This window comes from Leishmania infantum, chromosome 4 (assembly GCF_000002875.2).
Source record: "Leishmania infantum JPCM5 genome chromosome 4".
Lineage (NCBI taxonomy): Eukaryota > Euglenozoa > Kinetoplastea > Trypanosomatida > Trypanosomatidae > Leishmania > Leishmania infantum.
Genome location: NC_009389.2, coordinates 354,470 through 368,680, shown reverse-complemented (window position 1 = coordinate 368,680; position 14,211 = coordinate 354,470). Strand labels below are relative to the sequence as shown.

General features: G+C 63.4%; 6 protein-coding genes across 6 annotated transcripts; all 6 read left to right on the top strand.

Annotated features, from left to right (window-relative positions):
* Positions 1–823: 823 nt before the first annotated feature.
* On the top strand, positions 824–2,290 carry LINJ_04_0970 (conserved hypothetical protein; the record flags this gene model as incomplete). Its single annotated transcript, XM_001462899.1, has 1 exon — positions 824–2,290. The coding sequence occupies one exon, from the start codon at positions 824–826 to the stop codon at positions 2,288–2,290; it is 1,467 nt and encodes a 488-aa protein (XP_001462936.1).
* An 894-nt stretch (positions 2,291–3,184) lies between these two features.
* LINJ_04_0960 (putative adenylate kinase) lies at positions 3,185–3,814 on the top strand (the record flags this gene model as incomplete). Its single annotated transcript, XM_001462898.1, has 1 exon — positions 3,185–3,814. One exon carries the CDS (start codon positions 3,185–3,187, stop codon positions 3,812–3,814), a length of 630 nt encoding a protein of 209 aa, XP_001462935.1.
* An 896-nt stretch (positions 3,815–4,710) lies between these two features.
* Positions 4,711–5,352, top strand: LINJ_04_0950 (putative 60S ribosomal protein L10; the record flags this gene model as incomplete). The annotated part of the gene is made up of 1 exon (XM_001462897.1): positions 4,711–5,352. The coding sequence occupies one exon, from the start codon at positions 4,711–4,713 to the stop codon at positions 5,350–5,352; it is 642 nt and encodes a 213-aa protein (XP_001462934.1).
* Positions 5,353–6,835: 1,483 nt separating this feature from the next.
* Positions 6,836–8,317, top strand: LINJ_04_0940 (putative chaperone protein DNAj; the record flags this gene model as incomplete). The annotated part of the gene is made up of 1 exon (XM_001462896.1): positions 6,836–8,317. One exon carries the CDS (start codon positions 6,836–6,838, stop codon positions 8,315–8,317), a length of 1,482 nt encoding a protein of 493 aa, XP_001462933.1.
* A 1,949-nt stretch (positions 8,318–10,266) lies between these two features.
* Positions 10,267–10,713, top strand: LINJ_04_0930 (conserved hypothetical protein; the record flags this gene model as incomplete). The annotated part of the gene is made up of 1 exon (XM_001462891.1): positions 10,267–10,713. One exon carries the CDS (start codon positions 10,267–10,269, stop codon positions 10,711–10,713), a length of 447 nt encoding a protein of 148 aa, XP_001462928.1.
* Positions 10,714–13,083: 2,370 nt separating this feature from the next.
* On the top strand, positions 13,084–14,211 carry LINJ_04_0920 (hypothetical protein; the record flags this gene model as incomplete). The annotated part of the gene is made up of 1 exon (XM_001462890.1): positions 13,084–14,211. A coding segment is annotated over one exon (1,128 nt), but the record flags the coding sequence as incomplete, so codon positions are not given.

The window sequence follows — 14,211 nt, the reverse complement described above, 5'->3', positions numbered from 1 at the left end:
GAAGCTGTGGAGGTTTGTCTTGTCCGTTCTAAGTCCCGTATCGCACCCCCACCCTCCCTCGCTCTCGAGCCCCCCCCCCACTCTCGCCTCCTCGCGCTCCTCCGTCCTTGTCGGCTGCGCATCGCTCGTGCTGCGGCGCTTTACCTTTCGGTGGCGCGTTCTGTGCGCGCGTATGTATCTCTTGCCACAGCCGCAAGACGGCGCTGTGCGCCCCCTGCCCCCCCCCTGCACATGCTGCACCGCCACCGCTCTGCCGCATCACGAAACGCACCGTCGACGTTTTGCATATTTTTTTTCGCCGCGTGCCCGAGACGTGGTCCGCCCGTCGTTCGCATCGGTGCCTCCCGCCTCTGCTTGTGCAGGCAAAAAGCAGGGCGTGTACGTGCATGAGCCAGCGGCCCTGGTCTGCTGCACGTCGCGTGCAGGAACGGTGAGACCTTCAGAGGAGACGCAGCAGGCCCGGTACCATGCATCGCCATGGGAGGTGCAATCGAGTGTGAGCCCCCTCAACTCACCATCACCATTTCCCCCCTCCCCGACCGCCGGCTGTCGACCCCATCCATCCCTCCCATCACCCTCCCTCCCTCCCACCCTCCCACCCCCTCTGCCGTGCGCCGCGTCGATCGGCAGCACACACGGCTACAGTCGAGACGCTACCGCTTGCATTAGACGAACACCTTAACCGTTCGACAACGTGACGTGAGGCTCTGCCGTCATGCCTGTGGTGGCGTCACGCGACTATCGGGCCTCGTGGGAGATACCCTACGACTTCCGTCCCCGCATCCACGCCTACCCCGGATCGAGAAGCGCTGCACGGTCTTGCATGGGTGCACGGTCACCGACGTCGGCAGCTTCAAACGCCGCGACGGCACCGAGGCATCAGCGGGTCAAGCGCACGTTGCGACGCTACTGTCTTGCCCCGCGTGCGGCAACTGCAACGCCCGCGGTCGCGGCGCCGGGGGACGACCAGGGTGCCGCACAGGCAACGACAAGCAGCGCTGCTGGCTCCCCTCGAAAATCAGCCGCTGTTGCGCCGCAGAAGCCGCAGTGTCCCTCGCTCCCACAGCAGCAGCGGCAGCCAAAGAGGTGCACTGGGCGTTGTCCAGGACAGACCTCGCACGCGACGCCGATTTTGTCGGCAGTCAACGGTGACGGGGATGCAGGAGCGTCGCCCGCAGGTCTCGTGGCACCTACACCGCCACTCCACACAGCTGCGAAGGCGAGGAGTGGGGAGCGCGGCATCAGCGCTCCGAGCGCTGCATTGCACCAGGGACGCTCGCATGCGAGCCCGCTTTTCACTCGCTGTAGCGTACCACAGAGACCCATCAGTACAACGGTAGGGGTGGCGCGCCGCTTGCTAGCAAGTCGCCCTACAGAGCACTGTGGACGTGGCAGCGGGGCGCAACCGCCCAGCTCGTCGTCCATTACCGCCCCAGTACCCCCAGTCCCAGCACCGTCAGCCCCACCACCCTCAGCCCCAGCGGCAACGGCAGCTGCTGCCCACACCGGATATCATCATCGAACAAAGCCACACTACTCCCTGCGCCCCTCTTACGCCGCTCATTCTGCACAGTGGTGGCGGAGCCCGGTGCCAACCATCCGCGTGGCTGATCGGTATCGCAGCCCACCAGCGGCGCGGGAGTACCGCCTCCGTGCACGTCAAGTTCGGCACGCATCTCGTGAGGACTTCGTAGAGGCGCTGCGCAGCTGCATGGCCAGCGGGGGTCAGGAGGTGGTCCCCGACGGCGTCGTGGGCGCCTTGACTGATACTCGAGACGCAGGCAGCTTCGACCCGTCGCTGCACAACTACAACGTCATGGTGACAGACGCCTTCCAGAACAGCATCGAGGAGCGGGCGGCACGGCTGCAGGCGACGGAGAATCGCATGTGGGAGCGGATCATCCTGAACGTGGCTCCGCTAGCGGTTGCCCACCAGCACGTGGCGGAGGTGGGTGGGTGGTCAGTGCTGGACAGCGGGCACGTCAGCTCGCCGATTCGCATCTCCTCTGCACCGGAGGCGGCGTACGTGGATGACGGCGTAGCTGAGGTCGACGAGGCGATGGCAGTGGTAGTGCGCCCCTTCTCGGATGAACTCCTCGGCGACTCAGAGGCGCTGCGAGTAGCCGAGGCGCAGCGGCGGTGGCCCAAAGGCCGCGAGTGGGACCGCCAAGCTGCCATCCAGCGTGCCGTGGGCTCCACGGCGCAGGAAGCCATCATTGACCTCGGCATTGACCCGCGGTACCGGCAACCTGGTGAACGTCCTGGCTGCGTGAGCAACCGGCGGGCGTAGATGAGGCCGCCCGGTGTAAGGGAGACCAACGCGTGTGCAACGGTGTGGCTGGATTAGTGGGTGATGGAGCCGCTCTCGTCTCTGAGTCCTTCGTAACGCCCAATCAGCTGGTTCGTTGCTGCCGATGGTGAAATGAGTGGTGCAGTTGTGGAAGAAGAGGGGAGGGGGAAAGGAGTGGGAGCATGGGAAGGGGTAAAAAGGGGAGGGGTGCGCGCGGTGACAGTGATGCCACCCCCTTCCTCCCTCCTCCCCTCCTCTCCCCTGATGCATCTGTGTCTGTCTGCCACTGCACATGTGAGCCGCGGCTGTGCGGCTCCTCTCTTTTTCGGTTTGGGGTACCTCCTCACCTCACCATCCGCTTCGACGCCGCCGCTGCCGCCACTCATCGCAAAGGAACGCTCTGCCGTGTAGGAGCGCGGGGGGGGGGGGGGGGCAGCCATCTTGCTGTGTGTGTGTGGTCTGTGTCGCGTGTTGTCAGGCCTGCCGTCGCCATAGAGCACACGTGCACTTGTGCGCTGGGACGAGAGAAAGAGAGCGAAGCGATGTTCATGGCATGAGCGCCGGTGTCCCGCCGTCCCTTCCGGTCGCTTGGAGTGTGCTCACGCTGGCAGAAGTGGAGCGAGACACCCTGATCCTGGTGTAACGGTGCACGAGAGGGGAAGGGGCCGAACCCAAACCGCCAGCTGTGAGGGTCCTTGCACAGCATCTGCGTTCATTCGTGTGGTACTGCCGATGGCCCCTTCCTCCTGTCGCCTTGGCGGCTGCGCTTCCCTGTGAATCATTCCCAAAAACCTGCTCCCCATCATCATCATCTCTCTGCAGCACTGTCATTCCCCTCCGGATATCCCCACACGGCCGCCTCACCTCACTATTTCCTTTCTGTTGCAAGCATCGATGTCGGGCGAGACTCAGCAGCAGCAGCCGCAAGGCATGACACCCCTGAAGGTGTTCTTCATCCTTGGCGGGCCCGGCTCTGGCAAGGGCACGAACTGTGCGCGGCTTGTGGAGGACTTTGGCTACACCCATTTCAGCGCCGGCGAGCTGCTGCGCGAGGCGGCGCGCTCTGGCACAGGCAATCTGGCCAAGATCGGCGATATCATCCGCTCTGGAAACATTGTGCCGAGCGAGATCACGGTAGAGCTCCTTCGGCAGGCCATCGCCGATCACCCGAACTCCGTCGGCTACGTGATTGACGGCTTCCCGCGCAAGGAGGACCAGGCGCGCATGTTTGAGGAGGGCATCGCCAAGCCCACCGGCATCCTCTACTACGACTGCAGCGAGGCCACCATGGAGGAACGCCTGCTCTCTCGCGGCGCCAACAGCGGCGAGAAGCGCGACGACGACGCTGCAGAGACGATTCGGCACCGCTTCCGCGTCAACGTGCAGGAGTGCATGCCGGTCGTGGAGGCCTATAAGGCGAATGGCCGCTGCCACGTCATTGACGCGAACCGCGACCGCGACACCGTCTACGCCGACACGAAAAAGGTATTCCTCGAGATGGGCGAGAAACCTTTGAAGGCATAGGTGTATGGAGAGGAAGAGAGCTGAGCTGGCGCTGGGAGCACCGGCGACACATGCGAGACGAAGAAGCAATGAACTCATCGCCACGTGCGCGAGCCTCTGCCATTCTCTCCCCCTATATTGCCTTGATGGCGCCGTGTGCAACGTGGGGAGGGGGGTTCGTGCGCTCGGCGCTGCCAACGTCGGCACTCCTCCCGCACCGCGCCGCGTTGTGTGTTTTTTTTTTTTCGTTTTCATGTGTGTGTGTTTTTTTGCTTGATACCCTTCGCCATCCCTTCGCCTTTCTTTACTCGCAGGTGGCATGCGTTGCCTCCGTGGCGCCACCAACCACCCCACCCCCATCCCTCTGCCTTGCCCACGGCGGCCCTCATGTGTTCAACCGTGGATCCGTACACGCGAATCAGATCGGCGCCTCTTTCAAGTCGACGCGCGACCGCTCCGGCGCACTCGCTCGTGTGCGCGCACACGGCGTACGCTGTACTGCCGCGCGTTGTGTCGTAGCACTGGAGAGCCAAACCGCCCAGCAGACCGTTGGCAAAGGCGTGCCCGTCTGCGTGCGCCCGTCCCCCTCCCTTCCCAACACAACCCCCTTTCTCCGCGCCGTCTCGACACCCTTCTAGGACTTGTCTGGTCATCGTCACGATGCTCCGAGGCCCAACGGTCGATGGCGGCTTGTGCACATACTTGTGCGTGGGGCCTACATTGCCTCGCTCAGCCGCATTTCTTGTGGTTGCTTCGCGTTCTCTATCCTTCGACTCCCCCTCACCTCTCTCACCACCCAACCAACACCACCACCGCTCGCACACACACACACACGCACCCCACTCACAGTAAGGAAGCTCGTCCCTGTCTCGAACAGCACCTTCGCCAAGGGCCCCATCTCGCAACCAGTCGCCAGCATGGCCCGCCGTCCGTCCCGCTGCTACCGGTTCTGCAAGAACAAGCCGTACCCGAAGTCGCGCTTCTGCCGTGGTGTGCCGGATCCGAAGATCCGCAACTTCGACATTGGCCGACGTCGCGCCACCGTCGATGAGTTCCCGGTGTGCATCCACGTCGTGTCCCGCGAGCTGGAGCAGATCGCGTCCGAGGCGCTGGAGGCTGCCCGCATTCAGGCCAACAAGTACATGGTGAAGCGTGCCAACAAGGACGTGTTTCACATGCGCACCCGCGCCCACCCCTTCCATGTGCTGCGCATCAACAAGATGCTCTCGTGCGCCGGCGCCGATCGTCTGCAGACCGGCATGCGTGGTGCCTTCGGTAAGCCGAACGGCGTGTGCGCTCGCGTCCGCATTGGCCAGATCCTGCTGTCCATGCGCACCAAGGAGGCGTACGTGCCGCAGGCCTTCGAGGCCCTGCGCCGCGCCAAGATGAAGTTCCCCGGCCGCCAGATCATCGTCATGTCCAAGTACTGGGGCTTCACCAACATCCTCCGCACCGAGTACGAGGCTCTGCGCGACGCCGGCAAGCTCGAGCAGCGCGGTACCCACTGCAAGCTGATCGCCCCCAAGGGCAAGATCACGATGCGCAACGTGATGGCGTAAGCTCTCGCAGCAGCGTGAAACGCGTGGGGAAACGGGTGCGTGCGTGTGTGTGCTACGGCGGCGTCCTCGTGACATAGGGAGGGAGAGGCCACCAGAGGTGCGTGACTGGATGGCTTCGCCGGCGTGTGCGCGCAGGCGTGTGTCTGCGTACGCCTCGCCGTACCCATCGAGTTCCCCCCCCCTCTCTCTCCGTCAGCCGGATGCGTGTCTGTGGGTTCGCCGCACGGCGCGGACTTCCCTTATGGTATGATGATTTATCTTTTCTTTGTTTGTATGCGTGTGTTTCCAGGGATTCGAAACCGCGGGTGATGATCGAAACGCACGACCGCGATGGAGAGGACGGGTGGAGCCTCTGCCACCCCCCTCCATCGTCCGCCGCCGCTAAAGGTAGACCGCCGCAGATTCTCCGGACCCGAGCAACGCCCCTACGACACCAAATAACAGGCATCAACCCAAGGGCACATTCGCAACACCCCGCGGCAGCAGCGACAGCAAACAGAGAGGGGAAAGGCGGCATTGGTGCGTGTGGGGAGAAGCCCCCTTTGCCTGCTGCTGCTGCTCGGCTTTCGGCGTATCCTCCTTCCCACGCCCTCGTCACCCCTTTACTTCACGTCGGCATGTGGCCGCACACGATGGACACACACACACGTGTCGGTGTTTGTGGAGGGCATGCGCGTGCGTGCGTACGTGTATTCTGTGCACGTGCGTCCACGTCTTCTGAACCACCTCGTGCCCTTATCCGCTCTCTCCCCACTTGCTGACTGCACCTCGCCTGTTCCTCCCTTCGTTGTCCCGCGCAACCCACCGCACACCGCACGCGCTCCTCTTCTCGATATGCGCCTCAGCGGCGAGAACAAAAAAAAAACAAAGCAGGCACGCACCAACAGCGGAAGCGAGGCGTCGACGAGGGATACGCTACCAGGACTCGACGCGTTGGTGTCTGTGTGTCTGTGTGGATTTCGGTACTTCGTAGTCGCTAACAGAAGCTCTGCGTGCGTGCGTGTAGCCCGTGAGTGCTACTCAGCTTCTCGCTCTTCGAACTGGCGCGCCAAGGCACAAGACGCCTTTCTCCGCCGCCGCGCCCCTCCCTTCCCCCTCCTCTCCCAGAACATTGCCACGCGCATGCGTACAGCGCGTCCACGGAGAGACACGGCCGTCCGAGTTTTCTCTCTCTCTCTCTGCGTCTTCCTTTGCGAAAACGTCTCGCCCTTCACCGCGCGTCGCACTCTCTCCCTCGGCTCGGCACACCACTGCCCCGTGTTAGGCCCCACCCCTCCCCTCGCTATCGCCGGCGCTGTGGCTGCGGCCCTCCTTCCCTCATTCGCTGCGCCTTCATCTCTTCTACCACCCTCTCCCTCGTCCACTCTCCGCGCGCGTCCACACGGCATCGCGTGCCTGCGCGCTGTCGGGTCTTGCTCGTGTGTTGCCGCCCCGCTGCTTTCGGTAGGCACGTGCGGTTTCCATAGAGCTCCTCTCTTTGCACATGAAGGCCTCCCCTTGCCGGCTGGCCGCCTCTCGCCCTCCCGCAGCGGCGCGCCTCTACCGCGCCTATGGTCCCGTGCACCTGCTGCCGCGCACTACGGCTATGCGGCGGCTGGCGGCGGCGTCCGTAATGATGGCAACCGCTGGCTCGCTTGGCGAGACGCTGCTGTCGTCTGCCGCCGTTTCGGCCGGAGGCGCCGCGCACTCGGCGACGGGCGGCTCGACGGCGCTGCTGCAGCACCGTCGCTGGCAGTCCGGCGGAGGCTCGAAGAAGGACCTATACTCGGTGCTAGGCGTGGCGCGAAACGCAACACCGGAGCAGATCAAGTCCGCCTACAAGAAGCGCGCCAAGGCGCTGCACCCCGATGTGAACCCAAGCCCCACCGCCGCTGAGGACTTTGCGGAGGCGAAGCAGGCCTACGAGACCCTCTCCGATCCGCAGAAACGCAGCTTGTACGACATGACTGGCAACGCCAGCGCCGCCGGCGGCTTCGGTGGGCCCGGCGGGACGGGCGGCGGCTTTAACCCCTTCGGCGCCGGCGGCAATCCGTTCGCGGCGGGTGGTAACCCGTTCGCGAACATGGGCGGTGCTAACCAGCCCGGCGGCGGCCAGGGCGGCTTCTCCTTCAACGACTTCGAGGAGATCTTCCAGAAGATGAGCAACAGCGGCAAGGACAAGACCCGCAAGCCGCAAGGACCGGAGCCTGGCGCGGACATCCATTACAAGCTCGTGCTCAGCTTCCTCGACGCCGTCAACGGGTGCCAGAAGGAAATCAGCTACAACACGATGCGCCGGTGCGGGGCGTGCACCGGCAGCGGCTGCCAGGACACCGGGTCGCGCACGAAATGCCCGCACTGCGGCGGTCGCGGCAAGAAGGTGATGTCCACCGGCTTCTTCCACATGCAGCAGGACTGCACCCACTGCGGTGGCACAGGGGAGCTTGGTCGAACGACGTGCACGCAGTGTAGCGGTAAGGGCATCGTAAAGGACCGCAGCGTGCAGACGCTACCGGTGCCGAAAGGTGTGGACAACAAGGAGCGGTTGAAGGTGACAGGCAAGGGCGAGGCTGGTGTGCGCAACGGCCCGCCTGGAAACCTCTACATTGAAATCTCCGTCGAGGACGACCCTGTCTTCCACCGAGAGGGCAGCGACATCCACGTTATCACCCCCATCACGCTCTCCACCGCGGTGCTCGGTGGCACGGCGCGGGTGCCGACCCTCACAGGCGAGGTCGAGACTCGGGTTCCTGTCGGCACGCAGCAGGGCGACAAGCTCGTGCTGCGCGGCCGCGGCGTGCACCGGCCGAATCACAACAAGACGGGCGACTTCTACATCCACTTTGCCGTCATGCTGCCGAAGGAGCTCACGGAGGAGCAGAAGAAGGCCATCGCCGACTTTTCCAAGGATGAAAGGCCGCTCCACCTCAACGACGCCCAGCTGCAGGAGCTCAAGGGGCGCTACCGTTCTTGGTTCGCGACGTAGCGGGGTCATTGGTTTCACCGACTGGTGGGGCGCCTCTGCGTGCGTGTGTGTGTGTGTGCCCGTGTGCGAGGAGTGTTGATTTCTTGTCTGCATGTATGTGGCCTTCTTCTTACCGGTGCGGCTTGTGTTTTGATAATGGCGGCGGCGGCAGCGGGGGGGGGGGGTGTTTACGCGGAGGTTGATCGGAGCAGGCGACTGGCGGTTGATCTGATTTGCAGGCGGTGATGACATTGTCGCCGACACAGGCGCACGCCGATGCGCATGCACGTGGGCGCGGGATGGTGTGCTCGTTGGCTTTAGTCACATTCCTTTCCTTTGGCTCAGTTTGTTTCTGGGTATTTTTCGTCGTGAGGGGCTGAGGGGAGTGCGGGGCTGCGGGCCTTTGCATTTTCGAAGCGGACAGGTGAGACTGTGTACAGTGAGCGACACGCGTGAGATGCGATGGGTCGGTGAATATGCGGAGGGTCGGTGGTGGTGTGTGGTGGTGTGATGCTGTGCGTGTGCGTGTGGGGGCGTAGCGGTGTTTGTCTTACCACCTCGTCCCGAACACGCAGACACACACGCGGGAGACGACGGCGGCGGCCCTTTGGCGTGGCCTCCCAGCACCACGTCCTCCTTTGTTCTCGTAACGGAAGTGCACTACGAACGCCTCCTGCCTCCCTCCACGAGGGCCATCACACACACGCACACTCCATCCAACCTCCCAACCCGAACCCCCCGACCGCTGCTGAGGGGTCTCTTGTGTGTCCGTGCGTGTGCGCGTGTTAATGCGCGAGTTGCATATTCGTTTCATTTTCGTTAAACTCGGTCCATCTCTCTGCCATGCGAGATGCGTTCCAGTCCACACCGCCCTCTCACGGCCCTGTCACAGGCCCCCTCCCGCTCCCCCCTCTCCGCGTGGTGCCAAGCAGCCGTAGGCGGTGTGAGGGGGGCCCAGGTCGGGGAGACACGCTCCAGCCACGCTGGCACGTCGCCCGCCCATATGGATCGTACAAGCGTGTGCACGGCCGCCGGTCGCTCTGACCTCCCCCTCTCACGCCCTAGGCACCCTGGCCCTGCCACCACGCGAAGTGGCCCGGCGCCGGCGAGGGGATAGGAGGGGGTGGAGGGGGAGGGGGGCTCTGCTCGGCTTCCAGCCGGAGAGTGGGCGTGCACTGGCCGCTGAGGCACCACGCGCTGAGGTGTGCGCACCCCCTCCCCCACCTGTCATCCGGATGCACGAGTTCCACAGAAGAAGATGTGGAACGAGGGGGGGCGTGGGCCTGAGGTAGTGCGGTGAATGCTCTCGTACCGTGCAGCACCGATATGTCCTTCTGTATGATATCTTGCTCGCCGGATACTGCCGGCACCAACGGGCATCTCCTGTGTGTGTGTGTGTGTGTGTGTGTGTGTGTTTGTGTGCAAGTATCCGCACCCCGCTCCACACATCTACACACCGACGCGCGACGGGGAGAGGTGTCGACGGAATCTCATCAAGCACCCTCACGGTGGACCGCCGAGCCGGTGTGTCGCATGCCCACCTCCGCTTCTTCCTCGTCCGTCCTCCTCTGCTTTGTGTGGTGATTCTCGACTTCTCCTTCGCGTAGCTGTGCGTATTCCGCGCGAAACCGAAAACAAGACAGACAGCGACACCCCACAACGGCGGCGGTTGGCGCGCAGTGTCACCAGAGACGCGGTCCTCTGCACCCTTGCCCACCCACCCAAGTCGGCCCAGCCATCCTTCGGCCACGGGCAACTCTTCTTTCTGTCGGCTGGCGGTGACAGTGCGCGTGCATGCATGCAGTGATCCGGCGACGACGAGAAACTATTAAAGACGACCACGTGCAAGCGTGTCTGTGCCGCCTGATCGCCCTCTCTCCTGCGCCGTCGAAAGAGCAGTCGTAGAAGCAGCCCCCGCAGCCGTATTACACACACACACACACACACGTGCTTCGGAACAGCAGCGCATCATGTCTCTCTATGGCGCTCGCGAGAGTGGCGGTGACGAGATGTTGACGCCAGGCATCACCGGCATGAGCGGCAACTACCGAAACGAGAGCAACTGCCACCGCTTCTGGAATCGGCTCATGACGTGCATGCGGGAGAGCCAAGAGCTGGATGTGCTGTACGACTGCCGTAGCCGCATGCTAGACATGCGGGAGTGCGTCGTGCGTCACAAGCAGTCAACGTGGGTGATGCGCGAAACAATGACGTCCATCCGCCACGAGGGCGAACTCCGCAAGTGGCTGCGTGACTATGATGAGAAGATGGGGCATCCGCCCCTGCTGGAGGCGGTGGCGGCAGTGCGCAAGAAGGTGGACGCCGAGGGCGGCGTGGACATTATGAACCCGACGGTCTTCAAGGACCCTGACATGTACATCCCGCGCAGAGCGAAGGTAGCGTCTGCTGGCAGGTGAGCGGTGCTCAGTCGGAAAAGGCAGATATGCAGTGATGATGGATGACAGCACGCCACGGTGTCGAGTCCCCCTTATCGTGATGTCGGTGAATGTTTTCGTGTGTGTGTGCGTCGGTTGGGCGGTTCACCGCCGTATTGTGGGTCGCATTGGCGGCGGTGCCGCGCCTTTTCGTGTTGTCAGCGGAAGTTGTATCGATGTAGAGATGGAAAGTGTGTACGGGGGTATCTCTGCATGAGGCATGCTCTCTAGCCAGTGTTGGCGGCCGTTGCGCTGCCCCCCCCCCTCCTCTCCCCGTTTCCAGCTCCTCGCACCCCTCCTTCTCCTCCTCGTTCGTGTCGTCGCTGTCGCAATGGCCGTCGCCGTGTGTGTGATAGTTCGGTCTTGTGTTGCTCCCGTCTGTGGCGGCGTGCGCTTCACTCTGTTCTCGGCGTGTTTTTGCTTCACTGTTGCCTTGTGTGTGCGCGCGTGGTCAAAAAAAAAGAGCGAGAGAAGAGACGGGGTCGGCCACGCCGACCGTATCGCCATCCCTGGATGCGCAGCGGTCCCTTCACCCTCCCCGAGGGAGGCGAGCGCGTGGTAGCGTGCCCAACAAAGGGTGCCGGTGCGCTCTCGCAGCACCACAAACACACACGCTAACGCACGTGTGCACGTTCAAGGAGAGAAGGCGGAGCGCCCATGAAAGCGCGCTGTCAGATTTGCACAACCGTGGCCCGCAAGGCATCACAGCGATGACACCCCTCTCAACGACCTATGCCACGCCTACCATCTCATCGCCCTCACTGTCTCTCTCTCTCTTCGCCCTATCTCGATCCCTTACCTTTCCCATGCCCGTTGCGCATACACACACACGCACACGTCAGCAAAATCTCGCGCATCATTCTCGGCCCCTACGTCTTCATCTCCCCAACAACAACAACAACAACGGCAACCGCCGCCGCAGAGAGAGAGACTCCCGCTCAAGAACTCCTCCTGTCTCTCTCCCTCCCCCCGCGCCATCCCATCATCCACGTATTTTCCCAGAAGCCCTTGGTCGTGTGCTCTACCTTGTGTCTGCTGAGTGTGCTCCGCTGTCTTGTGATTGAGTACGGCCGTTGGTCGTCCTTTGTGTTCTGCAGCTCTTTTTTGCCTTCTCTAACCCGAAGCCCGTCCCCCTGCTCGAGGGTGTGAGTGTCGTGTGCTCCCTGGATTTGGTTGGTGTTGGACCTGCCAGCGTGTGTGTGTGTGTGTGTGCGTGGTGGAGGGCGCGGGGCGGGGCCTCTTTCCGCTTGTAGTCTGGCGGGTCGTGGAGGTGGTTCCTCGACGTCAGTCTCATCGCTACTGCGGTCGTGCTGCCATCTCACGGCACACAGACAGACCCGCGCCTCGTGTTCTTCTCTTTGGCCACGCGTGCACGGTCGCCTACCTTGCACCACGCGTGCAACGCGTACATTGGGGGGCCCACGCCCACGTGTCACGCGTCTGCACGCCAGCCAGCGAAGAGGGAGGAGCGCTACACGCACCGCATACACGCATCCGCAGAAGCCCAACACGAAAAAAAAAACGCCAAGCCACCACCAGCCACCACCCACCGCCCGCGCTCCCCCCTCCTCTCCTCTCCGCCCTGCACCTTCATCGTTCTCTGTCAGCTTCGCCTTTTCTCTTGCGCAGTTGCCGCCAGGACACACACGCACGCCGCCGCTGCCGCCGTCACTCCATCTCCTCCTCCAACCTCCCGCTCTCTCCTTGTGTGTGTGTGATTGTCTCGCGTCTGTGTTTGTCAGCGCCAGCACGACGACGACGCCCGCAGCGCACATCGAACCCACACCAAACCCGAAATCGTAAAGGCTTGTTGAGAATCTGTGCGTGCGCACCTTTTTGTTCTCCTTTCTTCTTGTTGTTACATCTTCTTTGCCACATCCGCGCATCCTCCTCCACCACCACCACCATCACTCGCTGACACCCACGCACGTACCTCGCTCTCTCGCACTCGTCGTGATCTTGCGTGTCGTGCGTGTGTCCAGGTGTGGCGTGCAGACCTTGCGTGCAGCTGTGTGTGAGTGAGTGTGTGTCGACCAGCGTTCGTGTGCAGTGTGCGGTGTGGCTGACCTGCTCGCCGCCTCCCTCCCTCTCTCGTGCTTCGTCGCCGTCGTTTCGCTTTTCTTTCGTGTTTTGTGTATCACGTCGTCTTTTGCGGCGGCGCCTCGCGTTGCGCTCGCTCGACCCGCACGCACGCCATCCTTGCAACTCCACGCCACCAACGTCAACGGAGCCACTTCTCCAGCATCCGCACGTCCTGGCCCCTCCCAAGCCGTCTCCGCGCTGACGACCTGTGGCGGTAACGCGAGTCAGAGCAGGTCGAAGAGGGTGAGAGAGCCCCGAGTCAAAGAAGGAATGGAGCAACCGCCGCAGGAACAGTGGAGCTCGCGATCGCCGCTGACGATGAGCGGCAGGTTAGCACCGCTTCCACAACCACCTCTGTCCGGGTTCAACTACCGCCGCGACCCCGCGTTGATGATGGCCGAGGAGCCCACGCCGCCGGGGACGATCACGATTCAAGATGCACGCGCGGCGCCAACCGCTGGCCTGCGACGTCCGCACTGCGGGGAGCCTCACTTCAATGCCGCGAACGCGGCCAGCAGCAGTCCCGTCCCACCAATCGCCATCCCGTACATCGCGCTCCACAACGTCGGGTGGAAGGACTCCAACTTCAAAGGTCGCAAGTGGGTCATCATGCCAATGGTCGCGGGGTTCGAGTCCACCTTCATTGCCAACACGCTGCAGGGGCTGCTGTGCTTGCCAGGGTGCGAGTCCGCCATGATGGGCGAATCCGCCGTGACGAGCAGCGGTGACGGTGGTGGCCGTCACGGCAGCGCGGGCACCCTCGGGCAAGACGACAGTCGTAGGTGTGGGGAGTCGGGAGTGGTGCTGCAATCTTCGGGCAGCTCGTCGCTGGCAGAGCTGCCGCAGCCGCAGCAGCAGCAGGCCCACGGAGCAGCCGCTGATGACGACGACGGCTTGGAGCAGCACTCCCACGCGCGCTCGGCTTCTCCAGATGGCGCGGATGAGCACTCGCTGAGCTCCTCCGTCACGTCGGATCCGACGGCCACCGAGGACCGCACCGCTCGCTCTTTGAGTGAAGAAGGCGGTGACGCCGGCAAGGGCTCTAGTGCGAGGAGGGCAGAGGCGGCCAAAAGCCGCGACGCCGGTCACTCGCCTCAGGTGCTTCGCGGCGGTATTCGCAGCCAGTGGGGGACTCGCGTTAAGACGGCAGCCTCGCGCACGTACGCCGCCTACGTGATGCAGCACCTCAGCGACGCGAACATCCAGCTGAGGGCGCCGGTGCCTCACGACGGGCTCCCGAGCGACGCCCCGGTGACAGACACGCAGGTGGACGACGCCGAAGAGCTGGAGTCGCTGCGAGGGCAGTCCGCCACGGTACCGCGCTGCTTGGCCCCCGTGGCGCTGCCGAAGGAGCCGAGGACCGCGCCGCAGGTCTCAGGCGGAAGCGGCGCAAGCAAA